At 37.6% G+C, this 16,804-nt stretch overlaps 1 protein-coding gene across 1 annotated transcript in view; it reads left to right on the top strand.

The window, feature by feature from the left end:
* MYO5C (myosin VC) overlaps positions 1 to 13,785 on the top strand; it is a 37,435-nt gene extending 23,650 nt beyond the window's left edge. The window contains exons 27-41 of the mRNA XM_054388220.1: positions 66 to 129; positions 211 to 291; positions 678 to 858; positions 2,974 to 3,065; positions 3,821 to 3,886; positions 4,104 to 4,269; positions 4,837 to 4,924; positions 6,293 to 6,388; positions 7,321 to 7,475; positions 8,638 to 8,727; positions 10,159 to 10,309; positions 10,730 to 11,012; positions 12,027 to 12,201; positions 13,295 to 13,375; positions 13,633 to 13,785. Coding sequence (XP_054244195.1) covers positions 66 to 129; positions 211 to 291; positions 678 to 858; positions 2,974 to 3,065; positions 3,821 to 3,886; positions 4,104 to 4,269; positions 4,837 to 4,924; positions 6,293 to 6,388; positions 7,321 to 7,475; positions 8,638 to 8,727; positions 10,159 to 10,309; positions 10,730 to 11,012; positions 12,027 to 12,201; positions 13,295 to 13,375; positions 13,633 to 13,785 — 1,922 coding nt within the window. The remainder of the gene's footprint in view (positions 1 to 65; positions 130 to 210; positions 292 to 677; positions 859 to 2,973; positions 3,066 to 3,820; positions 3,887 to 4,103; positions 4,270 to 4,836; positions 4,925 to 6,292; positions 6,389 to 7,320; positions 7,476 to 8,637; positions 8,728 to 10,158; positions 10,310 to 10,729; positions 11,013 to 12,026; positions 12,202 to 13,294; positions 13,376 to 13,632) is intronic.
* Positions 13,786 to 16,804: the final 3,019 nt, after the last annotated feature.

The following is a 16,804-nucleotide window of genomic DNA, read 5'->3' on the forward strand; positions in this document are numbered from 1 at the left end:
CTGAAACTGAATTTGAAATGTGCAGTGAAAATTACTCTTTTTTTTTTTTTTTTTTCCCCCCCCAGAAAAGATGTCAGAAGTTACAAAACACCTTCTGGAAAGTTATGATTTTGAGGATGTAAGAAGCAGGTAGTTTTGTTCTGAGGTCTCTTTAAAAAACTGGAGTAATTGTGTTGACCTGCACACTAATGATACTGCCTTGTTTTTTAGACTCTCCACGGAGGATTTGGAACACTTAAATGAGGATGGAGAACTGTGGTTTGCTTATGAGGGCTTAAAGAAAGCTACAAGGTTAGTTCAGTTCTTCCATGTTTTTGTAACTCCAAGCTGTGATCTAGACAATAAATGGAAAGATCAGTGAGTAAGTAATTTAACAGTGAAATCCTGAACATCTGTTTAAGAAATGAATGAAAAGTACATTGTGTGACTGGCTGAGCAGCTTAAAATCAGTTTAACAAACTTTAGTAAATCAGTGAGATAAGTGTGTATGTGTCAGTGGGGGAAATGTGTTTCCTCTGAGATACCAAGTGTAACTTTCAAATCCCTCCAAGCACAGGGGATGTGATGGAATGTCTGCCTCTTAACCACAATACTTTGTTTTCACTTTGTATTAAACTTGACCCATCCCGTGAAGGTTGTGCTACATCTGCCATGTTCTTTCTCCCTTCTTTTGACAGAGTAATGGAAAGTCATTTCCAGTCTCAGAAAGAAATATATGAAAAGGAGATTGAAGGTTTGAACTTTAAAGTTGAACATCTTAGCCAAGATATTAATCATCTACAAAAATTATTTCGTGAGGAAAATGACATAAATGATGGTATTCGACTTGAAGTCAGCAGGCTAACTTCAGAAAACCTGGTAAGATCAACCTGTAGTAAAGCCAACTTTGGTTTTGTTACTTAGTTACACAATTCATGTGTATAAATCCAAACGGGAGGGCACAAAGCCCTGGAAATCTTGTGATCATGTCCTTGGAATCTCAAGGGTTGAACAAATAGGGTCATCTAGGATTGCACATCCTTACAGGTTCTTCCCCTGTGTGCTGGGGTAGGAGCAGCCAAATTTATTGTTCCAGTGTACAGCTTCTTGAGGCAGCTTCACGAGGCTTTTCCAATCTGCTTTTGTATAAATCTGAATTGAGATTTGATTGTAATCACAGAATGGCAACTCTTTTACAGACTCAAGTATATAGTGCTCACACAGGCTTTGGCTTCTGTCCTTGGCAGCTGGGGAGACACCGAGAGTCTTTAGAATGTTTGTATGTGGCTAAATGTTCAGAATTTTTAGGGATGTCTTGAACTCCAAAATGTTGCCAGGATATCTACTGCTGAGCTCATACAAGGATTTTGGTTGTGTTCTTTGCAGTTTCTCGATGGTACAAGGAACTTTGAGAGGTGTAATAATTTATGCAGATATCCAGCTTTCTACTGGAAGTCATGAAGAAACAAGTGTTTATTTAGGTTTTTTTATTTAAACAGAATTTTAACTAAAAAATGGATCAGAGTTTAGGCAGTGACCAGAAAGTTAGCACACTATACCTTTTTGAATACTTACGTAATTTAAACTCATCCTCTGATAACTAAAAAAAAAAAAAAGTCTATTTTTTGCTCAAGCCATGTATTTTTTCTGATGGTATTTCAGACATAATGAAAAGCAGTTTTGTGAAATTGTAACGTTCTGTGGGTACAGTGTATTACAACAGTATGTACTGGGTCTGTCTGGGATGGAGTTAACTTTCTCAGTTGCAGTCTGTATGATGCTGCATTTCCAATTTTTGAGTAAACAGAGCTTGCACAGTATCAAGGCTTTCTCTTTTTCCTACTCTGCCCCACCTCAGCAAGTTAAATTGGGAGTGGGAAAGAAGTTGGAAGGCCACCAGCTCACCAGAAGGATACCCCCTAATGTCCAGCTGTAAAAACTGAGGTAGAGGAAGAAGATACTTCATCGACAAGTTCTCTAATTAGTGAAAACCCAAGCCTGGGGGATTTCTGAAGGGTACAGGCTGCCCAGGGGGTATGTGGCGTCTCCCTCTCTGGCGGTATTCAAAACCTGCCTGGATGCGTTCCTGTGTGATCTGCTCTAGGTGATCCTGCTCTGGCAGGGCCGTCGGACTAGACGATCTTTCGAGGTCCCTTCCAGCCCCTGACATTAATTGTGCGATCCTGTGAACTGTGCCGTTGCGAGGCTCTTCCCACCAGAGGGCAGCGAAGCACGCATCAAGTAGCTAACAAATAGCAGGCAAGGTGTGAGAGTCTCGTTATAATGAGTGCTGCAAGAGTCTCATTAGGAGCGCTGCGAGCACCTAGCTAACACGAGGAAATGTATTCCAGAGGATCCTATATATACCACGCGATTTTTCTGCTGAGAGAAATATAACTAAAGAAATATTTGCAAAGTTACGTGAGGCGAACTTCTTCACTATAAGGCTCAGGGAGCACTGGAACAGGCTCCCCAAAGAGGTTGTGGAGTCTCCTTCTCTGGAAACTTTCAAGACCCACCTGGATGTATTCTTGTATGACCTGCACTAGATTATGGTTATGTGGTTCTGCTCTGGCAGAGGGGTTGGACTCAATGCTCTCCGGATGTCCCTTTGAACCCCTAATATCCTGTGGTCCTGTGAAAATAGAAGGGAAAATAACTTACAATGTTATTTAAAAAAAAAATTCTTTTGTAATGTATTGATGCTTTTTCCAGTGTTATTTGAGCTAGGGAAATTAAAGCCACAGTGTAATTTCCTTTAAACTGGACCAGAAGAATGGTAGTACTGGGGCAGTCAAAACATTTTGTTAGCTCACTGTTTCATTTTTTAAGAGTGAACAACAGCAGATGCCTCCACAAAAGCTGAACAAGTCAGGCAGGCAGGTAACAGTACTCCCCCACACTCTCACCTGTTTTTGACTACTTGCAGTTGAAAGCCTTTAGACATTTGAGAAGCAGGAAAGTGCTGAAACATATAAATCTTTTCTCTAAAAGGTGATCCCAGATCTTAAACAGCAAGTTTCTGAACTTGAAAACCAAAAATTAGATCTTGAAAACCGTCTTCAAGAACAAGCTGTGAAGTTGAAAGGTAAAGTACCAGGATGGTCCCTAAACTTTCAGTTGTTTAAAGTGAATATGACGAATTCCTTACATGAAGCAATATTACATAATAGTTTTATCACCTTATTACTTACTTTCATGCCAGTAAAACGTAAGAAACACTACCACAAATGTGTGGTATTGTTTATATCTCTGTTTTTAAAGAACAAAATATATGCAGGTATTTGTGATTTTTTAAAATCTTTTTTCTTTACCCTTTTTGAGGTCATGAAGTTCTGCGGTTTGGATGCCTGCAAGGATATTCAATAGGGCACTGCGAAGGATGTGTAATGGAATATGCCTTTGGCAACAAGCATTAAAAGAAAGGATGTTTTGGGACTTAAGGCATAGTTCATGAGGCGGACTGTGGACTGTTGAAAAATTTAGAGGGGAGACAAAAGTAAATTGTTGTTGAATTAGCCTATGTGAAGTGCTTCTCAATTCAGGAAAGCATACCTTGCTGAGCATCCTGAGTTTTCCACCTTCAGTATCTTCCTAGGCAAGAGTTTTTTTCCAACAAGATGTTAGTACCTTCAAAATTGCTCCTCCCACACAATATTCTGTGTGATGTGGAGCAGGCAGATGTTTCTCTGATACATTATCTGTCATGTCATTCACTTTCATTAGATGAAGCAAAATCATGAGCGTAAGAAGTGATTAACTGAATGCTAGCGAGGAATTGTAAGCACATTTGATTTTGTTGTTTTTCTTTTGTTTTGCACTTTGTTGCTAATTATTACTGGGGGAAAATGCCAGAGATGTCTAATCGGCTGCATTATGAGCTAGAAGGAGAGAGGACACGACAACGGTAAATATCTTTTTTCCTTTCTTTTTCTTTTTTTTTTTTAATGTAGTTGCTTTAAGCTGTGGTAACAAAGTCACTTAAACTCCTTAAAGTACCACATGCAGTGTAAGATTTGCTTTACAGCCTTGTGTACAGATAATAAATAATGGAGAAATATGATGTGACTATGCTTTAATGAAAAAAGGGAAAAAGATGCAGCTTCTTATCTATCTATTTTTAGAACTAATGAGTTCCAGAATGAAGTAGACATAAAAGAGAAAGAGAGACTGAAAGTCACAACTCAAGGAATTGAGGGACTGAGCAATGGTCTAATGCAAGAAGAAATTCAGGATGATGTTCAAAACAAGATAAAGCAAGAGACAACTCGACTTACTATGGAAAACATGGTGAGAAAATGAAATCATAGTTAAGAAACTGTACCTGAAATGCAGGATAAAGAGAAAAAAAAAAAAAAAAAAGATTTTGCAATATGGACAGGACGTTTTCTCAATTCATTGAGAGAGAAAAAAGACAGGAGAGTAAAAAGATAAGATAATTTCTCCTACCAAATATAAGTAAAATCATAGAATTGTCAGGGTTGGAAGAGACGTCAAGGATCATCTAGTTTCAATCTCCCTGCCATGGGCAGGGACACTTCACACTAGATCAGGCTGCTCAGAGTCCCATCTAGCCTGGCCTTAAAAACCTCCAGGGATGAGGCTTCCACCACCTCCCTGGGCAACCTGTTCCAGTGTCTCACCACCCTCATGGTGACAAACTTCCTAACATCCAATCTGAATCTGCCTGTTTCTATGTTTGCTCCATTCCCCCTAGTCCTATCACTACCTGACATCCTAAAAAGTCCCTCACCAGCTTTCTACATCACAGTGCTCTTCAACTGCAGCAATGACAAGTAGCAGTGGAAGTCATTTTTTCATTTTAGTTGTTCTGAACTTGCTGACTGATTATTTCAGGATCTTGAAGAAAAATTAGACATGAAAGATAGAATAATAAAAAAATTGGAGGATCAGATCAAAACTCTTACCAAGACTATTGGAAAAGGTAAGATATTGTTACATGATTTTTTTTCTTAATAGCTTTAAATGCTCAGTATGTGAATTTAAAGTATACTTAACAAAAATGTTAGGGTTTGAGGTGGGGCTGGAAATTAAAACCTCAGGGAAATGTGCAAGGGGAAACATCAACAGAAATTCCATTAAAGTCTCTTCCTGTAATTTTTATTCCAGCTAAATAATAGGCACATATAGGACCCAAACTATAAAGATTAAGTCAGAGGCATAAGGTTCTGTCAGTGGAAGTTAATGCATACCCTCACACAAAGTGTCTCTGAGCCAATGGAATGTTATTTTTATGTCAGATGAGTAACAGCTCTCATTAGCCCTCAAATGGCAGATGGTTCCTAATATGAAGTTAGTTTACGCAAAGCTCTTACACAGCAAGCAATTCTTCACCATAGAATGCTCTTAGAAACACTGCAGAGGTGACTAATGTAGAGATGTTTCTGTTTGTCTTAACAGAAGTCACAGAATCACACAATGTTAGGGGCTGGAAGGGACCTCAAACGTTTATCCAGTCCAACCCTCCTGCCAGAGCAGGATCACCTATACCAGATCACACAGGAACACATCCAGCAGGTTTTGAGTATCTCGACAGAAGGAGACTCCACAACCCCCCTGGGCAGCCTGTTCCAGTGTTTTGTCATCCTCACAGTGGAAAATTTTTTTTCTCATGTGTCCATGGAACTTCCTATGCCTCAATTTTCACCCATTGCCCCTTATCCTGTCATTGGGCATTACTGAGAAGAGCCTGACTCCATCCTCTTAACACTCCCCCTTTACATATTTATAAACATTAAATAGCTCACCCCTCAGTCTCCTCTTCTCCAAGCTAAAGAGCCCACAGCTCCCTCAGCCTCTGCTCATAAGAAAGATGTTCCACTCCATCATTTTTGTGGCTCTGCGCTGGACTCTCTCAAGCAGCTCCCTGTCCTTCTTGAACTGAGGGGCCCAGAACTGGATACAATATTCCAGATGCAGCCTCACCAGGGCAGAGTAGCGGGGAAGGAGAACCTCTCTTGACCTACTAACCACACTCCTAATACACTCCAGAATGGCATTGGCCTTTTTGGCCACAAGAGCACAGTGCTGGCTCATGGTCAAGCTTCCACTAGGACCCCCAGGTCCTTTTCCCCTTCACTGCTTTCATGCCACTGAATCCAGTGAAACTATTCACATAATATAAATGTTCTTTAACTCAGAATGCTTGGAACCACAATGTAGGAACATGATTATGAACAGGACCCATACTCTGTTTATTGCAGAGAAAATTGCTTTTCTCCAGTAGCTTGTTCTAACATGAACATTATCTTAGCTGTTTACCTGCAAGTGACAGTGTTTTTGTGTTTGACAGCTGAAGCTCATGTGCCAGCTTTGTCCAAAGAGTACGTTGGAATGATGGAGTACAAAAAAGAGGACCAAGAAAGGATTGTTCAAAATCTGATCCTAGGTATTTTAGTAACACTTCATCTTGTATCAATAGTTGACAATATCCAGTGTAGAACACTGCAGCAAAAACTACAAGGTTCTGTATTTCAATTGAGTTCAAAGTTACCTTAATCCCACTCTCTCGGAGGCTCTATATTGCACTTTTTCTACTGCCAGATATTTCAAGTATGGAAGTGCTTTATCTGTGTAAAAATAATTTGTCTGACTCTACATAATGTTGACTCTATTATCTTTCTTATTATTTATGCACTTATAAAGCTACAAATCTCAAGAGCACACCAGGGACTTGAATTCATTTTCTTCATGGTCATCTAGTAAGTCTGTAAGTGCTGAGCTGATAGCCAGGTGTGATGGATTACTCTCCTGTCTTTCCTTTGTATATCATTCCCTTCTCTGAAAGGAAATGTACCTACTTGTTTCTTTTGTAGAGGAATTTTGCTCTTCCTCTGAGTTGCTTTACAATATCAGTCTTACTGCCAAACCAGCTTTTTGCTTTAGCTTGCAAATAATAGTAAAGTTGACAAATTTCCCATGTACATTAGTACCGTTATTAAATAATGCTTGGAAACAACCTCTTCCTTTTCTTCTCACCTCCTTCAGCCTTGTGAATTTTTGCAGGCAAATGTGTGTTATTAAGCAATGCCAGAATTTGGTGGGGCCTCCAATGTATAGTTACATGCAAATTGCTTTTTGAAGTTATCCTGTTTGGCCAAGCCCTGATGAACCTTAGAATTTGCTACAGTACTCTTACCTGTCTCCAGTTACTACTTTTATATGAACAATACTGTTCCAGAACTTTTCTGAAACAAGGAGTTCATCAGTAAACCAATTACCAAGTAACTGCTCACTGAAGAAATTAATCCTATTTTTTAGAATGATACATTGAATCATTTAATTTTTATATAATAAAGCTGATAACTCTCCTTTATGCAGATCTAAAGCCACGTGGAGTTGTAGTTAATATGATACCTGGCCTTCCAGCCCACATCCTATTCATGTGTGTGAGGTATGCAGATTATCTGAATGATGCTGACATGCTGAAATCTTTTATGAATGCCACCATTGATGGTATCAAAGAAGTTGTTAAGGTAGGAATTAGGTTTGACTTTACTGTACTTTCTGATTTTTAATGTAAGGTTTACAAGATGCCTGCAGGGTATCTGGGGGGTGGTGACACTTTATTTGCTACTATTCCTATAATAGAATAATAATCATTGGTGACATTCTTTTTGATGTTTGTAATAGTAGCCTTGTAATGCCTCCAGGTAAGATTCTACTGAACACAGAATGCATTAACATAAATTATTTGTATCTGAAGAGCTTGTTGACAAAATCATTTAGAGTATTTTATTTTACAATGAGTAACTAATTAAGTAAATTGCACTTGTGCTTTTGGCACTGGTAAAAGTTGGAGGGACAGAAATTAAGGTTAATATGCTTGGCAGCACTACTGCTGTTTTACTGGTGTAATGAGGGTGGGTTTTGACATGTCTTTTGGTACTGCAGCATTAGTACCCAAATAATTAAAACTATGTTGCCAGCCAGTTTACAAAATGAAGTTATTAACAAGAATTTTTAGTCTGCTCTCTCATCTACATAACAAATTCAGCTATGTGAACAGCTTAACATGGTTTTATAATGCAATAAACCACCAAGCATGCTTTGTAGCACAGGCAGGAATGGACTGTGGTTTATGCAGTAGAATTTGTTGTATAGAGAATGCCTGTAGTTTGTTTGCAAACAAATTTATACCAGAGTTTATCCACTGAAGTAGTTGTGTTGACTTAGCTAACAAAAATAAAACACAGCTCTACCAATGTATGTATGTTTCCATGTAGCTCAGTTTTGTTTGTGTGTAGAGGTGTTGGCACTTTCTGCAGGAGGGCCTCCTGTACACAACGCCACGCACGGAAATGTGTAAAATCGTTCGGTTCACACTCATTTATTTAGACAGTCTCTCATATATGGAGACTTAAACATAAAAATAAAAGAGGTTAATAACTTAATAATAAAATAGTTAATAATAAATTAGTTAATAATAAAATAATAAAAAGAGGTTAATAAACTTAAAAATAAAAGAGGGATCTTTGCTATGTGTAGCTCAGCCTGAAAACACAGCATGATTTGTTCAGCCAGCATGTTACAGATGCTGTATGCTCTTTCTGCTACAGACAGTTTTACCAATTCTGTAATGATCTTAAGTTTAGTTACTAAACTAATTTCATGAGATGATACCATTATCATTTTCAGGAACATTCAGAAGACTTTGAGATGTTGTCATTTTGGCTTTCCAATACATATTATTTTCTTAACTGCTTGAAGCAGTACAGCGGAGAAGAGGTAGGATTGATTTAATCAAATTATTTCATTATTTCACCTTTGAGAGACTTCAACTGGAATTAAAAATAGTGATAATAAGTCGATAATTATTCACCAGTGTTCCTTCTAGATAGTCAGATATTCACATAGCTCTGCAATGCTATGAGACATCTTACACAATGAGACAGTAAAGAATTAATGGACCAAGTGAAATCAAGGAAACATTGAAGTCCTAAAGCAGGTTAAAGACATGAAATGGAGACTACTACTTAATTTTAACTCTTCCATATGAGTTTAATGTGAGCTGGTCTTATATATACACACAGAAAACTGGATATCTATGTGCATGTGTATATATATGTGTACATATCCAGCTCTGTGTGTGCTTATATGTGTATATACATAAATATATATACATATAAATATATACATATATACTATTTTACAATTGTGATTGTTCAAACGTCTACTGCTACAGAAGAAAACCTCAGGAAAGGGGCCAAACAGCAAAACGTCCAGGTTTTTCATTATTTTACTTGCTTGTTTAAGCTGAGTTTTTTCCTGACATTATAAATTCTTTTTAATCTTTTAAAATTGAAGACTCATACTGTATTTTTTTTCCTAGGCTTTTACAAGCTTAGCTAAACTGAACTGAAATTCCATGGACACAAAAGAGTAGTCTTCAAGGGTTACAGCAAAGCAGTACCATAAAGCCTTGGAACCACAGTAACCATGTACTGTTCAAACAGCAATGCTCCCTCCTGTGGTCATATAGATAACTTCTAAAGAGTAATAGAGAACTGAAAACATTTACACTTCATGAATAACAGTCTTTTAAAATTTCGTTGCAACAGTAGGGAAATGTCTGAATCCAGAATTCAGAGCTTTAATCTATATTTCTAATGAATATTCGAGACTTCTCACAGGCTAGGATTCAGTCTAGACTTCTGAAGTCAGAACTTTCCTGATGTAAAATTCTGAAAATGAGATCCCTTTGCAGCAATAAAATGTAATTGTGCAGATTCTAGTTTGACAACACAGTCCAAACAACTCTGCTTCAGCTGCTTGCCTTTTTTCCCCCACTCTTTCTTCCCCCCCTTTTTAAATTTTTTTTCCATTTGTTTTCTTCTCTCTCTCTTATTTTTTTCCTTTCTTCCGCCCCTCACCCTTTCTGTTTAAGGGATCTAGGAATTTCTCCGAAGTTCATTGAAATCTGTGCATGTCTTTCCTTTGGCTTGATTGGGCTTCAGGAATAGCATAAATATCGTCATAAACTGGAAGCCCAGAACTGGAAGCATCCATTAAAAGTTATCGGTAGCTTTAAAGCATTCTGAGACTGTGTTCAGCCAGAGATGGAATAAATTACTCCAGTACCTACATTACATTGTAGTAACAGTTTATAATTGTACTGTTATGTGATTTCTAGTAATTATATTTAAAATTTACTTGTAGGAATTTATGAAATGTAACACTCCACGTCAGAATGAGAACTGTTTGAAGCATTTTGATCTCTCAGAATACAGACAAGTTCTTAGTGATTTGGCCATTCGTATCTATCACCAATTCATTGTTGTAATGGAGAATAACATTCAGCCTATGATTGGTAAGACAGCAGCAATCCAGACAGCCTTAAATGTGGCTTGTGAAGTATATGAATAAAGCTTATACATGGAGACAAAGGATGGGACAGGCTTCTTTATCCTCTTGATTTATATATATGTGTACCTGCATGTGTCTGTCTGCATATATAAATTCCACTGTGTGGTATATCTCCACAGTGTTTAGAAAGACTTTTCCCTCATAACATTTCCTGGTGTGGAATAATGCTTTGAAACCTATCAGCATTCCACAAAAAGAAAAGGCTTATTAAGCCTCAAGAAGCCTTTGTCAGATTCTTATTTTTGTTGCATCCTTTAACTTTGAAAATGTCCTGAAAGTAGGTTTTGTTCAATAATTAAGTAAATGGAATTAAAGGAGCCATAGGAGTTCTGGGTTTACCGTTTATTTTCTGTCGTATTTTCAGTACCAGGCATGCTGGAATATGAAAGTCTTCAGGGAATTTCTGGCTTGAAACCTACAGGATTCCGTAAACGTTCTTCTAGTATAGATGACACAGATACCTACACAATGACCTCTATTCTGCAACAGCTCAGCTATTTTTATAGCACTATGTGCCAGAATGGCTTGGACTCTGAGCTTCTAAAGCAGGCAGTGAAGCAGCTTTTCTTTCTGATTGGAGCTATCACCCTCAATAGTCTCTTCCTCCGCAAGGACATGTGCTCGTGTAGGAAAGGAATGCAGATAAGGTAAAGCCCACAGTATTTCAACAAGCTTGAGAATGTATTTTTTGACACTTCTATGTAACATCCTTTATCTCTAAGTCACTAGATATTTTGTCACCAGTCTGCTGGAAGTTTGTACTCTCTGAAAAAAAGCAGATCTTTGCATTTTGGGCTGAACTTTCTCAGCATATTACAAACTGTTCTTTACATGGAAACACTAATGAAGGAAAAGGCAGAGAAAATTACAGTCTGGAGTTCAAAGTCAGACATGTTTAGGATTCTCTCCATGTTAGTTCACTCATGATGTGACAAATAGTATTTTTAATTCTTTCTTACTGTAGTAAACAGGTGCAGTGTGCCATAGCTGGCAGACAGACAAAAGCTGACTTGCATTTTTTGCGCTCTGTTGACAAGAAGGCACTGAGACAGAGGCTTTGAGGGTGTATATCAGGCATCATCTGTTTTCCTAAGAGCATCAAGAGAACATGCTGCTACCTGTTTTGCAGAAGACCCAGTTCGTTTGCTCTCCATTAGACAGTCTGCAGACTGAGGTGAAAGAAAACTAGTAAAATCTTGATCCATCTGGGAATATTACTAGAAGAAAGCTGCTTTAACCTTTAGGTCATCAGCTGTAAGCCCTGCTTTGTGATGTGCAAAGATTGTTCTAATTTCCTGTTCAAGCACAGCTGTAAATGAAAATTTTAAAGACATACAGTGCTACACCATAATAGGCAATGCCAGTAAGTATTAGTAATTTTCTGTAAACAACAGCTAAACTAATAAGTTGCTTCCTTTTATCCATGCTTCAAGAAATAATTTTTTAAAAAAGTAATTGAAATATACCAGGGATTAAACTTACATATCAATAAACTATTGATTGTTTGATTGATTGTTATCATCTATGGATATAGATTTAACTTAAAATGTATGAATTTGAACACTGCATTAGAGGAACACTCCTTCCTTAGAAGTCTTTAATGTAACTTGCTTGTAAGGGGGGAATCTGACATTTATGTTACCCATTATGGTTTAACTCAGATGTAATATCAGCTACTTGGAAGAATGGCTTAAGGACAAGAATCTTCAAAGCAGCAATGCCAAAGAAACTTTGGAGCCTCTATCTCAAGCAGCCTGGCTCCTGCAGGTTAAAAAGATCACAGATGAAGATGCCAAGGAAATATGTGAACACTGCACATCTCTTTCTACTGTGCAGGTAATGAATCTATTTTCTTCTAGCAGCATCAACTGCAGAATCTTGGCTATCTAATATAATTTGCTGCAAAAGGCTATTGGCATTATACTTGACAAAAATAGCATTCCTCAGCATTCCACATCACCACTTGTTAAATTGAACTTTAAACTCCTTATTCCTGATTGTTGGCATTTTAGCTTCTCCTGTGCTGTATTTGTCTGCTTTGTTCTATCCCATCTCTTTATTCTGCAGTATATTTTCTTTACTTTGTGTGTCAGTGCGAGCTGAAATTCACCCCCCCACACTGACAATAACCAGGCTAGCTCAGTCTGGAAGCGAATGAAAGCTGTATTTACAAGCAAAATCTACAATCTATGATGAAATGCAATGAATATGTACAAATATACACAATTCACAACATTTACAAATATATACAATCAACAGAAAACCAAGATCCCTTTGCTTCCCCCCAAAGGGGACCTTTCCAAAGGGGCCTCTCTCTCCCAGGGGCTTCCCTCCCAGATCCCCCTGGCAGAAAGCAGGGAGTAAGTTAAAGCAGAAAGTTGTTAACTTAGCTCACCAAGGTCAGTGTGTGTTATCTTCAGCCAGAAGAGAAGAAGAAAACAGCAGCCAGACAGCCCAGCAACCAACTGCCCCGACTGCAGAATGCAGAGTGCAGAGTGCCCACTTTGTTTTGAGTAATAGTTCTTAAACATTTCTATCTATCCAATGGAAGTGTTTAGAACAATCACTATTTTGCTTTCTTATACCCAATAGTGACTTATTTGCACTCTTTTCTCCGCTTGAACTTTGCAAGGGAAAAATTAAAAGGACAGTTTCAAGCCATCACACTTTGTCACAGGCTTTTTTTTGTTGTTGTTTCCCTTAATCAGCTCAGCTTTTTCTGCATCTCCTTGATCCTACTGACGCCTCTGGAAATCAGGCCTAGCAGTCATCAGATACATCAGATGCAAAATTATTTTTTTACTGTAAAATTCTTTACTGAAACTTTAAAGAATTAAACACCAATAAAGACGTTATATTAACGTTTTCTTCTTTTTTTATCTTCCCGCTTTTTGTAACATGCTAAAATAGTCTTCTCTCATTTGCACAGATAGTTAAGATCCTCAACTCATACACTCCAATAGATGATTTTGAGAAAAGAGTGACTCCATCATTTGTTCGGAAAGTCCAGGTAAGAGCTACAACTGCTCTCTCTCATCCTCAAGTTACAGGATCCTTCATAGGCACAGGTTTTGCTGCTACCTAGTAATACTTGACCTTTACATCATATTATTAGTAAGTTGTTCAGCTTATAGTCATTTGGAACTGATCAAAACAAGCCTCTTAGTATTGAGTGACAGCCAGATATGCAGTAAGAAGCAAACAATGTGCTGCTTTTGTTTTGATTCTTAATGCAATATTTTCTTGCTCTTTCTGTTACAATTTCAGACTATGCTAAACAATCGGGAGGACGTTCCACAGCTGATGCTCGATACCAAATATCTTTTTCAAGTGACATTTCCTTTCACCCCTTCTCCACATGCCTTGGAAATGATACAAGTCCCCAGCAGCTTCAAACTTGGCTTTCTCACAAGGGTTTAGTAAAACCCAATGCATTGGTGTTTCCTCAAAGACTACATAAAGACAGACAGACTTTCATGGTTCTTTTTTCCAGCTGGTGGATAGTATAGCAGCTTAGAGCAAATTAAACCGTTAAAAACTTCTTCTTGAGTCAAGACTTAAGAAGCAGGAATAATTACAGCTTGTGATTTCCTTCTCTTTTTACTTACTCCCTTCATTACATTCTTACAATGATGACTTTATATCATCAGCTGAACACATAACCCTACATTTTTTTAGCCCAAACCTAACAAGAGGAGCATTTATACGTGCCAAGTTTGCATTCGTGCTCTGTCAGCACCAGTCTGAGGGGAAGAATTCCATGTGATAGATGTTATTACTTTACAATTTTCCTTGCCTTTGCTTCCTGTAACAAGAGATTTTTCCCCCCCAAGGTAATTATGTTCATTGCCTTGATATACTGGATCTATTTTACAATAGCTTTCACCCTTCTACATTTATTATACCTTCATTCATTTCTTAAAAGGAGTCTTTTATAACAGTTCATTCAGAAGACTGTAGTAGAAGGGAAAAGAAGGTCCTTCCACAATTGTGGTTGTTTTGTTTGTTTGTTTTTTTTTAATAATAAAATACCTACATTGAAACAAGGGAACTGAGATCAATCTGAGAGAACTACTGTTACAAACCCACATTGTCTTTTCATGGGCATGCCGGCTTGGCTCACTGGATGCTTGCATTGCAGCTCAGGCACAACAGGCAGCTCTTCAGCCAGGCGAAGGAGTTGGGTGCTCTTCTTGAAGACAGATTACAGTTTTTTCTCTGCAGTGACTAGTCCGGATTTTCACATTGATCTTTTATAATCAAAAAATCAGATGAAAAATTTGTGTCACGATCCAGGTTTGAATGACAAGCTTGTTTTTCTGAAAAACAGGAGTCATCTCACAGTTTGGTTCCATCTCTAGTGCGATGTATTTCACAACACACCCTGAGTGTGCACATGTGCACAGCACCTTTCTTCCTTTCTTTTTTGCCAATTTCCCTCCTCTGGTTCAAAAACTGAATAGGACTGAATACAGCTGCTGTGGCCTGGTCTTACTGATAAACCAAACTGAATTCCTCACATTTGGTTTATTTATTTCACTTCAGTTGCTGGATATGTAGAAGCAGAAGTGGTCCCCTTTTTGCTTTGTTCAGCCTTCTCTCTCGTCAGAACGCAACAAACTAACTTTAGTTAGCACTAGACCCTGTCAGAACAACTGGAGGAACAACATTCACCTCACCACAATGATAACTGTCCTTAGAAATCCCTAGGTAAATAATGCTAGTTTTCTAGGCAGCCTTTTAGATGTAGTTATTGATCAAATACTGAAGCTTTGAAATATTGAAAATATTCTAATTAATTAATTAACTTGAATATTACAGAAAATAGCAAGTGATCTGATGTATTTTTTTTATTGCACAGTGTTAGTACTGCTTGTTTAATTTTGCAGAACAGTCTGTAAATATAGAGAAGGAATAATTCTTTCTATTTAGCTGTCTTTGTGTTTACTGTGTACAGTGAAATGTTCATGGTGATATCCACAGAGATACATAAAGGAACAATTTTGTGGTTTGTCCAATAACAATAAAACCTGTACAAACTATCACAGACATGTAGGTAGACCAGTATTTCAATCTGTTAAATAAAGTAGCTTTAAAATCAATTTGTAGTGCTTTGAGTGATGCAATAGTTATGTTTTCATGATGGGATCATTTGAAAGAAGTTACCTGGGACTATAGGAGCATCAATGAATACTGGCAGTTTTGTATTGCACCATAAACATTTACTTAATGGTCCGTTTGCTTTGCTGTATCATTGTGTAGCTTCCTGTCAGAAGAGAAGCTTTCCTTCACTCCTCATGGATTTCTGTAAATATTTTACAGCAAGCAAGTTTTGTTGCTGTAATTTGTACATAGCCCTTGTTCTACAGTTACTGGAGCTGTATGTCTGGTACCTGGGATGATGTGAGTACAGTCACAGCCTGCTCTTAACGTCTGCATCACACAGCAGTGTCAGAAGAGGTGTCTGTATTTAGGACAAAACATTTTTAATGAAGGAAACTTCTTGTAGCAATCTGATGCTGGGTTACTTTGAGAGGTTTGTGTGGATTATGCCCTTTATACTGTGTATACTCATCACAAAATAGATTTTTTTTTTTAAAGGAAGTTCAAAATGATCAGTGTCTGCTCTATGCTCTCAGAAACTTACCTTGCTTTTGCTGTCATTAATGCCTTCAACCACTTTGTTCGTACAAAATTCTGTTCATTGTCTGTAATTCTTCTAAATCCATGAGAAGCAGTTTTAGTGAAGAATGAGGCATTACTGAGGATAACTTTCCTAGAATAATAGTAAAGGAGAAAAGTGTTTCATTCAAATGGGAAAATGTCAAATTATGATCCTTACTGCAGTGGGAAAGCACTGAAGTGGCTTATGGAGAGATGTGTCAGATGCAATTGGCGTCTTTAGATGTGTTTAAACATGTGACTCCTGCAGTTTCTAGGATTAGGACTCAGCAGCATAGGTGATTCCTTTCAATCCTGTGTTCCCATAATATTCTAATAAAAAGGACTAGGACAGCTTACTTCAGTCCAAGTCTCTGCTTGGCTGAGACCTAATACTTACTTTTTTCTTAATTTTGTCTTGGAACTTTTGTCTATCAAAAGCAAAGATCGAAGAGCATGATTTCGGTTACTGAGTCTCAATAGTAGATATGACCTTCAGTACTTTTGTGAAAACACATCTGAAAAATTCTGTATTTCCTCAAAATATTTTTGAAGAGTACAAAAAAAGCAGAAATTTTTAATCCTATGGATTTAAAATTCATTGTCTTAAAACAGGTGAATAGTAAAAAGTATATCCAAGGAAGAGCCAGCATGGGCACTAATCAATTTGTTTGACTTTTAAATTTCATTAAGAATATGAGATAAATGTGGCATTGACAGAGCTGTTTGTTAGAATGTCAATTTGATAGTTGGAAAATCAGTCATCAGTCACCTCTTC

This window comes from Indicator indicator, chromosome 16 (genome assembly GCF_027791375.1).
Source record: "Indicator indicator isolate 239-I01 chromosome 16, UM_Iind_1.1, whole genome shotgun sequence".
NCBI classification, from domain to species: domain Eukaryota; kingdom Metazoa; phylum Chordata; class Aves; order Piciformes; family Indicatoridae; genus Indicator; species Indicator indicator.